We start from the raw sequence: 15,692 nt of genomic DNA on the forward strand, positions 1-15,692 counted from the left end.
TATATATAAAGATTAAAAATATTTTTTTTAAAGAATAATAATTATTTGTTTAATTTTAATAAAATAATTAAAATAAAAAAAATCTCAATCTTATGATATAAAAAAAATTAATTTTATAAATTATTACTTATAAAAGATATTTTAATAAATATAAGATTATTGTTTTTTTAATTTTATTTTTAAATTTATTTTTTTATAAATTATATAAAAATAATTAAAATTTTAAAATATATTTTAAATTTTAATTAAATTAAATTTTATTGTTTTTAATAGATGTTATAAATAAATTAATTTTTAATATTAATTAGATCTTGACACAAAATTTCCATTCAATCGGTAACCGATTGAGCAGGCCTATTTTTAAAAACAGCGATGAAAGGCTAGGAGTTTCTTGAACAAAGAGAAGTAACAGTTTCACCCAATCATCTTCTGACGCAGGATGTATAGCCATGAAAGGCCAGAAGTTTCTTGAATAAAGGCTAATAATTTGTTCTTCAATTGATTTTTTTTTTTTTTTTTCTGGACACAAAGCGAAGAAGCAGACAGCACAGCCCGGGTATCAATAAAGTTAATCAGTCCAAAGCAAGAAGGACACTGATTGCATAGCCACTTTATTAAAAGTAAGAATATAAAGAGGCAATTTTTTTCATAATTTTACTTTTGACGTTGTGGGAATAATCTGCAAAATGCAAACAAATGAATGAACCCTCAATTTATGCAACAGTGAGGGAGCATTTCCTGTAATTTTTGAGTTGTCACAAGTGAGAATGTGATCGGAGCTTCACACTCATGAAAAGTTATGTTATTCTTTCTTTTCCTTTTTCAATTTGAATAAACTACTCAATGGTAAAAGATAAAAATCTTGAAGATTAGGCGGGTAATGAGCTTGTGGGATCATGAACATGGCGGATTTTCAGTCTAAATTCAATCATTAACTGACTTATTTCCAACCAATGCTAAATTTTATTACTTACCAAATCAATTTAAAACCTTAACGGTACATTTGTAAAGGAAACTTCTAAACTTTTGCCTAAGATTGAGACAATAAATTTTGATGAAAAGGAAAAAGCTTTGCCTTATAATTCTGAGTTTTTAGTTTAGTTTATCGGTTAAAATCAAATTAGCTCGTTTTATTAAAAAAGCTTTGCCTGATTTAAATGTTTAGCATTTTTTTTTTCATATAAATAAGTTACTCACTTTGACTTGCAACTCGTCTTTATTGTGAACGTTGAAGAAAAACACTCACCCTCTTACACTCAACAATGGCTCTGGAAATCTGTGTGAAAGCTGCTGCTGGTGCTCCTGATCTTCTTGGAGACTGTACGTTTTGTTTTTGTTTCTCTTTTCTTTTGTGAATATACTTTTTGGGTTCTGATTTGGAAAATGTTATGAAACTCAAAGTTGGATTGTTGTTCCTTAGGCCCATTCTCCCAAAGGGTTCTGCTAACTTTGGAGGAGAAGAAAGTTCCTTACAAGGCACACTACATCAACACCAGTGACAAACCGCAATGGTAAAGTTTTGGTTTTTGTTGTGATTTCTGAGAAATGGGTTAGTTTTCTAAAGTATTTTTTTCTTATGATGAATTGCTAGGTTTTTGGACGTAAACCCAGAAGGGAAGGTGCCAGTGGTGAAGTTTGATGACAAATGGGTGCCTGACTCAGATGTGATTGTTGGAATTCTTGAGAAATACCCTGAGCCTCCTCTCGCTACCCCTCCTGAATTTGCCTCTGTGTAATGCTCGCTAACATGCACTTATAGATATTATTCTTGATTTATTAGTTCAAAATTTGATAGAGGAGAAGCAAAATCTTGTTCTGTGATTGTTAATATTATTTTTAAAACCTTTGTAAAGGTAAATTTTACAGTAGAAGCAAACATATGCATATCTTTCTTTTTTCACGGCGATTGGTTCCTCAGAAATCGCTTGATATGGTCTATCATTATAAGTTGCTTAAATTAGTACATAAGGGTCCTTGTTTAAGCTGATTTTTTGCTGTCTGTGTAATGTAATGTTGTAGGGGATCAAAGATTTTCTCAACATTCATCCAGTTTCTGAAAAGCAAGGATACAAATGATGGGACAGAGAGGGCTTTGCTTGAGGAATTGAATGCATTGGATGAGCATCTCAAGAAACATGTACTGATAAACTTGAAACATAGGGGCATCTGATTAATAGAATTGATTTTCTTTTTCTCATTACATTGAGAGTTGAGACTAATTTGCATGAATATGAATAGGGGGGTCCATTCATTGCTGGGGAGAAGATCACTGCTGTTGATTTGAGCTTGGCACCAAAGCTGTACCACCTTGAGGTAGCTCTAGGGCATTTCAAGAAGTGGAGTGTCCCTGCGAGCTTGCCTCATGTCCACAACTACATTGAGGTAGAAGCTGCATAAATTTTCACTGATGCTATTTGTTTCTTGTTTCTTGGTTAGTCATATTGTTTAAGATGACCACTTTTTAGTTGTCTGTAGAATCATGCTGTACAGGAAAGGAGTCAATTTATTTTGGGATTGATGTTATCCATTTGACACTGATTTTCTGCCTTTCCTGTCGTATTTTCACCCTTTCTGGCCATTGATAAGATTGCTTTCTCAAATATAAACCCACACTGGTGGATGTAAATAAAATTAGGAAGCGATCCTGTCTTTCGCATTTTATCCTCCACAGCACAGATTTTTTCTGATCAGGAATCCCTTTTCTCTTAGCTACAGAACCCTGTAGATTTATATACATGCAACACACGTCAAAAGCTTTTTGTAAGAACAAAAAAAGCATTCTGGATAACTCTATTTACAGAATCAAAATGCTTCTGATTCTCTGTCAATAAAGCAGGTTTAAGGACTGCCTCAAACTACAGCCTGATAAGTTTGTTGTAGCAAGCCTTTAAATCTATGAAACTTGGGATATCATGCTTTCTCTTTTAAATCAAGAAAACTCCGACCTGTGGGCTAAGTTAGTCAAGCGTCAATCGGAGTCTGGGGAAACTTCCAATATGATTTTGTGATCTTTTCTTGCAGGCACTTTTCGGTCGGGAATCATTTCAGAAAACCAAGGCTGCACCACAATATGTAGTTGCAGGATGGGAGCCGAAGGTCAATCCCTGAACTAGTCCTAAATTGTAAGGTCGCTTAACTTTAGTAATGAAATGTGGGTGAGACTGAGGCTTTGCATAGCCAAAATGGACACTGGTCCCTTATCCAATAAATGTAGTGTAAACCTATCATAGCTATAGCTTTGTGTATTTCCTGTTAGATTAATAATGGAACCATAGTTATTAGTATATTACGACACACAATACATATTTTACTGTATGATATAACATAATACTAGTGAAAAATGATACGAAACTTAAGGTGTATTGAATTAATATGATATATATCTTATGATACGATATATATTATTAATATAGATTGATTACTTTTTTTAGAGAAAATAAAAATTTAGTAAGGGTAAGTATAAAAATTTTTAATTTTTCATGAATATTTATTATATTTTTTAAAATAATGATACGTTCATTAATAATTTTTATTATTTTATTTTTTAAAACATGTATATTACGATACGATATATGATATAAAAAATTTAGTTTTCAATACACAATATAATACGCAATTTGATTACTCTGAAACTTCTTTTAGTTAATGGTGCTTAACTGTCAGCAATGTGATTGTTTGTTTGTTTGTTGGTGGGTCTTTTTGGCAGTTGCCTTATTGATACAGAGTTTTAGAGGGATAAGTTTTCACATGAGATTTTCAAATCATGTTCTCTCAGAGGAGCCGTTACTAAACATATTACATCAAAACTATAACAAATGTGAATTACATAATATTATTTATTAAATAATAATTATATCTTTTAAATTAATTAATTTAATTAAAATTAACCGTCGATGAAAAGTATGAATTTAGGTTTTTCAAATTTAATAAGTAAAATTTAAAAATAAATTCAACTTTGGGTGAGAACAAGTATTTTAGCCTATATAATATAATTGCTAAAGGTGTTATACCTTCAAACTTATGTTTAGGGGTGGAATAAAGATTTGTTAACTTTGTAGTTGGACTATGTAGGACGAGGAGTGGATTTGAATTAAGTTAGTTTGAGTTTAAATTTATATTTAGTTTGAATGAGTTGAAATTTTAATTTGGTAACTTAATTCGAGTTCGAAAGTTGATCAACATTTCTTTGTTGAAATTTTTCTTTTTTTGATTTTTTTTTCTTTTTTGGTATTTTTTTCTTATTTTTTGATAATCAAACGATTTGTCTGATATTACTTATCGACAATCATTTATTCGGGAATGTGGCTCCAGTAGAATTCCTATGGGCTGCTGGCTACCATATAACATAACACCATCAATAAGATAACCCACATGATGAATTTGGAGATGAAGTGGAAGTTAATACGGCAGATGAATTTGGAGCATTGATTGGCTTTGGCTCATCCAAAAACTACTATCATCAACTTCAATTACTAAACAAAAGTTCATGATGTGACCAGCATATGCTAAGCAGTCCCCACTTGTATAATAATTTTATTAACAAACAAAACCAATATCATCACGTGCCAATCACTGCAGAAAGAACAAAGACAAAGCCACGCCAAATCTTATACGCAGACGATCAACGCATGTACATGACGACAATCTATAAAATGGCAAGAAGATTCCAGTTCTGTGAGTGAGAGTACGACTGTCGCTAATTTACTTGCATATTATATGTTAGAGCAACAACTATACAGAGAAAGAGGGCAAGGAGATATCGTTTTCGAACTTGGTATTTTGTTAGTCGTCTTCTTCTTCATCTGCAGCCTTGGAGGAATCTGTGATCATTTTCTGTATCATTTGACTTGTCTCTTCCTCGGACATTCTGTCTTCTTTGCTCTGAGATTGCGCATACGCTTCAAAGAACTCCTTGTTTTCTTTCTCCAGCTCATTCCACACTGACCATGCATTACATACAACTTGTTATATGCAAGTTTCACTGATGGATGGTTCTCAAAGAGAGAAGAAGGGATGTGAGATGAAGCAAGTTTATTAATATCCATACATAGAGAAACAACTTTTGAAAGAGTGGTGAGCTTGAAATAAATCTACAACAGTAAATTATTTTCAATTTATCAAGCTTATTGATCATCAATCTTGAGCTTGAGTTTTGATAACTTTGATTAAACATCATTCATGAAGAATATATACGAAGTACTAAAGAAGTAGTAATTAACCTTTTGTTGAAGGGGTTACTTTTCACTTCAGTAACTTTTAAAGCTAAATAAAAAACTTAATTAGCTGAAGATCGCTCCCTTCTTCTTTGGGTTCATCATTAGATTCAGTTGATGACAAGGCAGGGCAAGATTAACTAACAGAGGAATAAAACTATGTATACTTACAAATTAATTTGTTTAGGTTATGACTGAATGATGTGATTTTTTTTTTTAATTTTAAAATCATCGTATCAGATGTTATCATCTAGTATTACTCTTTAACGAAGAGATCAACTAAGGTGAAGGAAGACTACTCACCAGTGGAGGTGATGACCGGTTTGATGTCTGCATGTCTAGAAAGGGCTTCCATGCATTCTTCTTTTGTCATGCGGAATATCAAACACTTCTCTATCAGGTGCTGCACCTATAAAAGAAGTTGACACAAACATGCTCATGATCAATAATAAACCCACAGCACACAGCACAAATCCAACATAAGAAAGGACGAACCAAACCCAAAACATGAAAACAAATAAACTATTCTCTTAGAAGTTAATCCAACAAAGCAGGATCATCCAAACCCAGAAAACAAGAACAAAAGAGTTTCTATATATAAGCTACCAAATGTATATAAGAAGCAGAAGAGTCTCCCATGATAACCCTCTGGAGAAAAAACAAAGCGGTGATCTTCTTGCAAGTTGTATATGAAAGTAAGTGATAGATGAAGAGAGAAAGAAATATGTGTAATGAAGAGAGGAATGGAAAAGAGTTGGTGCAGCATGTTGATTATAAAGAAGCTGCAATGCAAAATACAGGAAGATGGGGCCAGGAGTCCACGTGAGAGATAATTGATAATTGGTTGAGAGGAGATTAGAGGAGATTATACACTGACCATTTCTTTGTCTTCTTGGATTGCCATTAGGCTGCCTCAATCCGTCACTCCACGTGATGAGCGGGTCCAATTCTTCCCCAAACAGACAAAATGCTACAACAGTTGGCCTTCTAAAAAGAATGGCTTTTGATCTTCCTTAGCTTTCGCTTGCCTTGTCTCCATCAATTTTATTTCATCAACACCATCCAGTTATTCTGTAACACGAATTCTGATGGACATAATGCTCTCTCTGCAGTCGGTTCATCTACTAGTGTTTTAGCACGTTGAATGTATTGAAAAATACTAAGATCATTTTTTTTAGCTCTTGCTATTCTATCTTCAATTGTAGTTGGCGGTTCTGAGATACAGAGCCGAAGACATTTGCTAACGCATTCCACACCTTGTATGAGGTGTTAAGACCTATTATGTATGAAGAAACTGCCTTTGTTAAGGAAGAAAGCAACAATCATAAGAGAAGTTGATCTCTTCAAAACTAGCTAGTGTACGCTAGACTAACAACCTGATCTTGTAATTCGGTGTTTGAAGGTATTGTTTGTGGTGGAAACATTTCCATACCATCAATGCAACCTTAGAGGTTTTGATAATTGAGAAGTTGCATGAATTATGCTTTCCACATGAGATAATTTCTAGGGTTAAGTGTTATAGAGAAAACATAGCTAGTAGATATGGGTGTTGATAAAGTTGCAGTGGGATTGACTGATGCATTCAACGCAGGAGTACTAACGGTAGAAGAAGAGACTGAATTCGACATGATGAGCCAAAGTAAAAAAAAAAAAAAATGTCAGATTTAAGATCAATTTACAAGTCTGATACCATGGTTGAACTGTAATATAATTTGTAAAAAAAAAAAAAAAAATGTTTAACAAAAAGATAAGAGATAAGTAGGCAGAACCAATTCTTGTTTTGAATTGGTTGGAAAGAATTTTGTAATGAGTGGTATATCAAACCTGTTTCATCCCCAACCTTTTGGTAATATACTTTGATTGATCCCACTCATATTAATTAAACTGTTAAACTCAGACTATATTGACCACACCTACAGTTATTATACCAAGTAAGTCAGGATTTCCTAAATATATACCATACCAAGTAAATCCGAATTTTATAAGTATGATAAAAACTCAAATTCAAATATTCTCTTTGAAAATTCTAGTATTCTATCAGTTTTATTAACCCCTAAAATCATATGTGGATGTAATTATAATTCTTTTATATAGTACAATCATTTCATTTTTTAATAACTTTATTATTTGAAATGATTTTTTTTATAATAAGTGTTTTATTTTCCTTTTTAATTATATATTTTGATTTATTTAATTAGAAGATAAACTCTATTTAAACTTAATAATTTTAAATCTTTGTAAACATTGGTTATTGATATTTTGGGATAACCCTTTTGCCAAAATTAATTTGGGTATCTTGTGGTTTAATTATTTGTTTATCTTCGTACAAATTCATGTTTTATTTGGATTCATTGTTGTCTACAGTGTATTCACTATTAGTACTGAAGCCTGAAGATACGACACCGACCTACATATTCAGGTTTTCCATTCTGTTAATTTTTATTTACTTTCCTTATTCTAGTTGTTTTCACGTGGTCAAATTACAATATCTCACATAGTGCCCCTCTGACAATCCAAAATAACTTGCTACTTGTAAATATTTAACTAACAAAAATATGGAAATAATATCTCTGTGACTCTAATATCATCATTTAAGGGTATATCATTTCGATAGAAATAATTTTAGTTTTGTCCGTTCATCTTATATGATTATATTTATATTATATTAATTTGAGTTTTTGATTAAAGACTTTCAACTCTAAATCAATATAAATTAAAATTATATAAAAAAATTTTAACTTTATCACAACCTTTTAATATTTGATTTACTCGATTCAATCTTAACGCTATCTAATTTGGTTCTAAGTTATGTCAAATTGATCTGAAATAAATTTGTTGTAAAAAAAACATAACCTTAAATCTTTTTTTTTGGGTCATATCATATTAGATTAACGGACCCTATTGAAAATTATTTGCTCCAACTAAATAATTTAAAAGGTGAATATGGAAAGCGGAGATGAATCAAATGGCAATTTTATAATATTGACTTACTAGAGTGAAGACTTACTGTTTACTATCCAATAACTTTATAGGAAAGCTTAATATATATACACACACTCTATGATTCTCGTAGCACATTTTGAATATCCAATCATTCTTTTAAGAGATGGGTGACGAAATTAGGTTACCCTTTTGTTTGATCGGTTAGAGAATTTACATGGAATTCTCCGTGCTCGTCGCCTTTTTTATTTCTTTGATCACAGAGATCAGCAAAAAGGGACCACTCGCTAACTAAATTGGAACTTGCATGAGAAGCATATTATATGTTATAGCAACCACAACAGTGAGAGAGGAGATAGAATTTTCGAAGTTGGCATATGTTTGTCAGTCGTGGTGGTCTTCAGCAGCTGGTTTGGAGGGATCCATGATCATCTTCTGTATCATTTGATTTGTTTCTTCCTCGGACATTCTATTTTCTTTGCTTTGAGATCGAGTGTATGCTTCAAAGAACTCCTTGTTTTCCTTCTCTAGCTCATTCCACACTGCAACATATGCAAGTTTCACGCATATATGAATCTCTAAGAGAGAGGAACCCAGTGTAACATGAAGCAATTAGCTTACTGATATATCCATTTACAAGAAACGGGTTGATCATTAAGAGTAGTGATCTTAACCTCAAGTTTACAACTTATATAAAATTATTTTCGGTTCCAATTAAATTATATGTACCTATTTGAAATATATAAATAAGTATATATTTGATATATGTTATATGGTTAAATAGTTTTGAATAAAAGATAATAACATATGAAAATATGTACCCATATTCATTTAAATATTCAAATTGGGTAGGAACAGTATTGCTCTTTCAGTTCAGTTAGCTTGAACGGAAAGGTTGAGAAGGAGAGAGCTAACCAGTGGAGGTGATGACTGGTTTGATGTCTGCATATTTAGAAAGGGCTTCCATGCATTCTTCTTTTGTCATACGGAATATCAAACACTTCTCTATCAGGTATTGCACCTATACATAAAAAAATTGTCACAATCAAGCTCATGATCAATAACAAACCCACGAAACCCAACACAAATCCGACATAGAGAAGGATGAAAACCAAACCCAAGACATGAAAACAAGTAAACTCGATCTTAACAAAACAATATTCTACATATGAGCTACCAAGTGTATATAAGAAGCAGAAGAGTCTCCCATGATAACCCTCTAGAGAACAAAGCAAAGCGGTGATAGATGAAGAAAGAAAGAAATATCTATGTAATGAAGAGAGGATGGTGCAATATAATGACCATAGCGAAGCTGCAAATTAAAACACAGGGAGAAGGTGATGGAGTGAGCTGGGTCCAGTTTCCCACGTGGGAGATAATTGATAATTGGTTGGGAAGAGATGAGAGGAGATTATGGAGGACTATTTCTTTGTCTTCTTGGAAATTAGGCCACCTCAATCCACCACTTCACGTGATAAGAGGGCCCCGTTCTTTCCATTCAGACAAAATCTAAATAGCCCAGTTGGCCTTCTCAAATAGTAGCTTTTGATCTTCCTCCCCTTTGCTTCTATCAATTTCATTGCATCAAACGATTGAATTTTTCTTTAATTTGCAGCAAAACCAAGAGCTGGGTTGCATTTCCCATGATATTTTTTGTGTTTAAAAGAATACAAAAATTGCCCATACCTTGATATGTTTCGTTGCTCATTGGTTCAAAACACTATTCTTCCAAGCTTCTTTCACTTTCTTGCGAATAGTCAGGAGTCAGGACCAATGAACATCTGTTTAACTTGTAATATTCATGCAATTGGCTCACTGTCATTATCTTCCTCCACACACAGCGGAATAATCAGATAAATTAAAATAAGAAAAACCTAATACATTTTAAGGTTATGATTTGAATTGATAATACTATTGTAAGCTTTTAAGTTTATTAGAGATACGGTGAATTTAACAATCTTTTATATATTTGCTAGGCCTCTTCTTCAAAATCAATATAATATAGTTTTATCAATTAAAAGGTTCAAAAGCAAAAGATTACAAGTTATTTCAAGAGAATTCAGATTTCATGACGTTCCAAATATAACCCATCTTATGGATCAGATTAAAGATACATGTTCATCTAAATTAAATCTTACAGTCTCTCCATAAAAAGCAGTGAAAAAATTTAGAAGACAATTTATCAGTTACTACTGAACTGGTATACATTGATGAAAGGATGCCATAAAACTGTAAGAAAAAGCATCAAATAGTAACCAAGTAAAAATTAAGAAGAAAAATATAACTTGAATTTGGTAGGATTTGACAGGTTTGTCTTTTTTATTCAGATTCATCAGACGACACTGTCAACATATTCCTTGAGGAAAAGAGGGAAAAATAATTAGGGTTAGTAGGTGGAAAAAAAAAACCAAGCAAGAATTGACTCCCCCATTAAAGAAAACAATTTCATTGCATTTCCTTTGGATATTTTCTTCAGCACACACTCATTATATTCATCACGTCACATGAAAATCAAGCAATAATAAAGCAATTTAGACATGACGTCTGACTCAACCCCTTTGATAAATACACTTCTTGGCCTTGTTAAAGCATCTCATCTACGCGTGGCTTCTGCATCGTTTCATCTGCTAAAATTTTTTTCTTTTTTTGTCGTCCAATCAATATTTTCCCACCTTCATTATTTTCTTTTTTCCCTCTAACTCAACTTTAACAGAAAAAAACAAGTTTCAGATTATTCGTCAAGGACCCCGGATTTAAGTTGATCAGTAACAATAAGTTCGGTCAAAAAAAAAAAGATATTATATTTAATTAAAGATAATAAAAAAATATTAATATATTATTTTATTTCAAATTATTTAAAAATATTATTCATATTAGATAAAAATAAAAGTATTTTGTCTTATAAATTAATAAATAATAATAGAATTATAAAAAGAAATTAAAATTAATTTGATAATTTTTTAATATCTATCATATCTTTATTTGTAATAAAAAATTATCGAAATATTTTTTTATTAACAAATTAAACAAAATAATGTTAATATATTAAAATTTTAAATACAAGATATAAGAATTAGATCTCATATTAGAAAGTATGAGTTTCTAATATAGAGTTTATATAACTTTGAATTTTTTAATCTCAATATCTATCTTTTAAAATGTAATTCTTTTAAAATTTATATCACATTAACAAATTATAATTTATTAAATAATCTTATAATATCTAAAATGAATTTCCCGTAAAGGCAAAAAACATAACTAAATGTCCCCTAAGGGCAAAAAATGTAACATTCTGAAAATTTTGGTGGGATCATATGAGTTTTGGGATTATTTTTAAGGTTTTTTTTTTTACTAATTAGATGGACAACAAACGATCGCGTGTGACTCATTGGTGAATTTGTGATTTAGATATGATTTTAGACGGTGGAAGAGCGGCCAAATCTTGACTGGCAACAGGAACTTCAAAGAGTTATCACCATCCCCATTGAATTTACAAGCTCTTAAAATGACCCTTGCAGTACAATCGTACTTCTGCTGTTGTGGCATAAAAGCTCAATACTTTTGATTCCATTTCAGGGATCACATGTTTGTATAATTTTGTAACAGCTCTGTATGCATGATTGGGTGAAATTAAATTATCGGGAGAAGAACAATTCCTCACCTAAATTTTAGCATAATTTCAAAATTACACTTATGACAGATGAAAAACTTAAATACTTATTCATGAACTAACTATCGTTTAAATTTTTAGTTAGAGACAAGGGTAAAATCTTCATTTTATCTATAAACTTTAAAACTTTAAAATTTTTATCATTCTCTCCTTCAGGTTTTAAAAACTAACACTTTAACACATCATCAAAGTTTGAAAAGTTTAATTTTATCTCTAGGGTTTGCTTCTTTCTCTAGTCATCATCATTTCAATCGATGATAGTTGTTTTCCACCTATCTTCTATCTCCGGTTACAAAGGACGACGAAAGACAACCCTTTGTCGTCCAGATCTGGATGACGAAGTATCATCCAAATTTGTAAAAAGAGAGGAATGATGATGTTTCGTTGTCCTTCGTCGCATCATCCAGATGTGACAATGAAGCGTCATCCAAATATGACGATGAAACATCATTCTTTGTCTCTTCTTTCAGATATGGACGATAAAGGGTCATCTTTTGTCATCTTTTGTCATCTTTTGTAGTCGGAGATTGAAGATTAGTGAAAAGCACCAACCATCGGTAGGAATAATGGTGGCCAGAGAAGGAAGCAAATCTTAGGAGTAAAATTTAAACTTTTCAAACTTTGAGAATGAGTTGAAGTGTTAGTTTTTAAAACCTAGAGAGGAAAATGATAAAAATTTTAAAGTTTTAAGGTTTATAGATAAAATAATGATTTTACCCCTACCCTTACCTAAAATTTTGGATGGCAATTAATCCATGGGTGAGTGTTTAAGCTTTGTAATTGTCATGGGTAAAATTTTGAGCTTATGCTAAAATTTAGGTGGGAAACAAGTCTTTTCCCTAAATTATCCAATGCATAATTGTAGCGGCTTTTTCGGGCACTGGAAGGGTCTTATCTAGTTGAGTATATGGTATATGACCTCAAATGATAAAAAAGTAGATGGGAAGAAGCAAATATCATCCACAAATTCAAAGTCCTCGCTCGCCATGGTTTAGTTTGAAAAGAGTCAAGGAAGGCAGACTGTCTCTTTTCCTAATTCTATATTTCTATTTATTTATTAATGTTTGGTTGCTCCAGTTGCACATTTAGATTTTGATTTGGACCATTTATGGTATTCCAATCCATCTCATGATATAATACTATGTAAATAAAATAAAATAAAATAATATATATTATAAAATATATAAAATTAATATGATATAATAAATATATAATATAATATATATTAAATAAATTGAAATTTTTTTTAGATAAATAATAATATAATAAAGTATATATACAAATTTTTAAATTTTTAAATATACATCTGATTTTTTTAAGGTGATGATTTAATAATTATATATTTTTATATTTTTTATTTTTAAAAAAGTATATTCTATTATATAATATAATATTTAATATATAATTAAAAAAAATTAGATTTTTGATATATAATATGATAAGTGATTCAATTACTATAACCAAATAAATTACATATTAAATGTTAGATTATGATATCAATAGGTTTTATTTAAATTATGGTAATTTTTTAATTATATAAATTAATATAATAACATATAATTAAATAATATAATTATATATTATTTTTTAATTATATATTATTATTATTATTTCAAATTGTATAAATAAATTAATAAATTTTATTTATACATGTAATACAGTGACTGCTCAGCTCCACCTCATCCTTTCAACATAAACTGCTGCAGTCTGGCTGTAGCTTTGTGTGGAAATTGCAAACTGTAACACAATAATATAATAAATAATTATATTATTTAATTATATGTTATTATATAATATAAATAAATAGAAATAAGATCAACTTTTTCTGATTTTATTAGAGGGATTTCACGCACCCCTTGAGATTATAACGCACCTTTTCAAAGTGTTACACCTTTCCACACACCTTTTCAACGTTGTCACACCTTTTAGCCATTCTTCAGTGTTGTCGCACTCTTTCCAGCACCCGCACTCTTTCACGCACTCTTTTATACTTTTACACATTTTTACATCTACTCAGAAAAATGCATTGTTTTGAGGATACACCCACCCTTTCACTCATTTTTGTATCGTTTTCAACCATTTCGAAGAGATGCACACTTTTTCATCTGACACAACCCATATATTCTATACTAGTTATGTCCATCATTTTATAAATGTATAAAAGTATATAAATATATATTATTATATCTTATTTTTATCTATAAATTTTATTCATTACAGAAAAATTAAATTTAATACGTATCCTTTGAAATATAAAATATTAATCTATAAAAAATATTGTAAACGACGATAAAAAAAATAAAAAATATTTTTAAAATAAAAAATAACATTTATTTAAAAAGATAAAAATTAATCGATTATCTATTTTAATTAATTCCCTGCGCTGGAGGCTTTTTTACTTTGTTTTTTTCATTACAGCAAAATCCATAGCCAGCCAATGCGGGCCCACTTTATGTGGCTAGAGAGTATACGCACGAACGCAACTTACGCAGCGCCACAAGACATAAGCGCCGACATATACGGAAAAAGAGTGACTCTCACACGCTGCGACTGCGACTAATAGGAAAAGACCGGAAGTAACAAATTGGCTAGACTTGCTGACATATACAGAAATCAGATCGACTTATCTGATTTCTTTACCACGGTTACTAAATTCAAGCTTATGCATTCCATTATTCATGAACAATATCATCAAAATTAAACAATAATATCATAGAAAAAATTATAGATAGAGAATAAGAATCGTAAAAATTAAAAGAGAAAGAAAAAAATTATCAATAAAATGAATTTAACTATTAGTATCGACCAAATAAGTTGAAATTGTTTCTCTAGATTTGAATCCACTGACTCGGATCCACCACCTAGAGCCAACCTATCTTCTGTCCACAAATTTTAATTTATTAAAATCATATAATTGGTATGTAACAATTATTATTCAATAAAACTATACATCAATACACAATTTAAATATATAAATAATACATTATCATAATTTAATAATTTTACATATTATATAATAATATATAAATAATTTATATACCTAAATTTTATTTAAAAAAATATACATATAATATTTTCATTATTATTATTAAAGAGTACATAATGGTTTCTGTGAGTTTTCAATTTTTCTCTTTTTTTTAAGAATTGAATCTTGTTTTAACTCTTTAACGTTTTTTTATTACAGCAAGAGCCATAGTCAGCTATTGCAGCCCCACCCTATGTGGCTAGACAGGACACGTACAAAAACAACTATCGCAGCGCCACAGGACACAAGTGTCGACATAGAGAAAAGAAAGTGACTCTCACATGCTTGCGACTGCAGCCACTTGCCTCATCAATAGACTGTACGTACAAACGCAAGTATCGCAGCTATTGCAGCCCCACCCTTTATGGCTAGACAGGACACGTACAAAAACAACTATCGCAGCGCCACAGGACACAAGTGCCGACATAGAGAAAAGAAAGTGACTCTCCCATGCTTGCGACTGCGGCCACTTGCCTCCTCAATAGACCGTGTATCAGATTGGCTAGTTAATTGAGTAATAAACTTGAGTTGCTTTGGGGTGGTGTTTACCACTTTGGGAGGCCCGCTCCAGCGAGTTCTGCAAAGTAAGCAGCGTCTACGCTCGAACCAGCCTATAACCCCTCCACAAATTCTTGCGCAAAATCAATAATAGCGCCGCGACCGGCTCTCACCGCTCGCTTTGTTTTCCTTACTCATTAGTTTAAGGCAATTTGTAAGTGTCTGGGGACTTGTTATTTAAACCTGATCTCTACATAGGACTTTTCACTTTCTCCCGATGTGGGACGCAGAATACTACTTTAATGCATCCTAAAAATCAGGAATACTTGCCTCTCTTCAATTTCTC

General features: G+C 31.2%; 3 protein-coding genes and 1 non-coding gene across 5 annotated transcripts; 1 reads left to right on the forward strand and 3 right to left on the reverse strand.

Annotated features, from left to right (window-relative positions):
* Positions 1-895: 895 nt before the first annotated feature.
* Positions 896-3,284, forward strand: LOC123228042 (glutathione S-transferase DHAR2-like). The gene is made up of 6 exons (XM_044653240.1): positions 896-1,320; positions 1,421-1,511; positions 1,592-1,732; positions 2,020-2,137; positions 2,239-2,382; positions 3,022-3,284. Exons 1-6 carry the CDS (start codon positions 1,263-1,265, stop codon positions 3,106-3,108), a joined length of 639 nt encoding a protein of 212 aa, XP_044509175.1. The 5' UTR covers positions 896-1,262; the 3' UTR covers positions 3,109-3,284.
* A 1,203-nt stretch (positions 3,285-4,487) lies between these two features.
* Positions 4,488-5,971, reverse strand: LOC123227237. The gene is made up of 3 exons (XM_044651949.1): positions 5,820-5,971; positions 5,517-5,622; positions 4,488-4,940 (listed from the first exon to the last, which is right to left on the reverse strand). The coding sequence occupies exons 1-3, from the start codon at positions 5,850-5,852 to the stop codon at positions 4,783-4,785; spliced, it is 297 nt and encodes a 98-aa protein (XP_044507884.1). The 5' UTR covers positions 5,853-5,971; the 3' UTR covers positions 4,488-4,782.
* A 2,353-nt stretch (positions 5,972-8,324) lies between these two features.
* Positions 8,325-9,479, reverse strand: LOC123227235. 2 transcript variants are annotated; one of them, XM_044651947.1, is made up of 3 exons: positions 9,331-9,479; positions 9,069-9,174; positions 8,325-8,695 (listed from the first exon to the last, which is right to left on the reverse strand). In XM_044651947.1, exons 1-3 carry the CDS (start codon positions 9,361-9,363, stop codon positions 8,538-8,540), a joined length of 297 nt encoding a protein of 98 aa, XP_044507882.1. In that variant the 5' UTR covers positions 9,364-9,479; the 3' UTR covers positions 8,325-8,537. The 2 variants fall into 2 exon arrangements, with proteins under 2 accessions (XP_044507882.1, XP_044507883.1); XM_044651948.1 differs by having other exon boundaries at positions 9,271-9,412.
* A 5,924-nt stretch (positions 9,480-15,403) lies between these two features.
* Positions 15,404-15,557, reverse strand: LOC123228481. The gene has a single exon (XR_006504708.1). It is a non-coding gene; the product is annotated as a U12 minor spliceosomal RNA (small nuclear RNA).
* Between the last annotated feature and the right edge of the window lie 135 nt (positions 15,558-15,692).

Source organism: Mangifera indica, chromosome 10 (assembly GCF_011075055.1).
Source record: "Mangifera indica cultivar Alphonso chromosome 10, CATAS_Mindica_2.1, whole genome shotgun sequence".
NCBI lineage: Eukaryota > Viridiplantae > Streptophyta > Magnoliopsida > Sapindales > Anacardiaceae > Mangifera > Mangifera indica.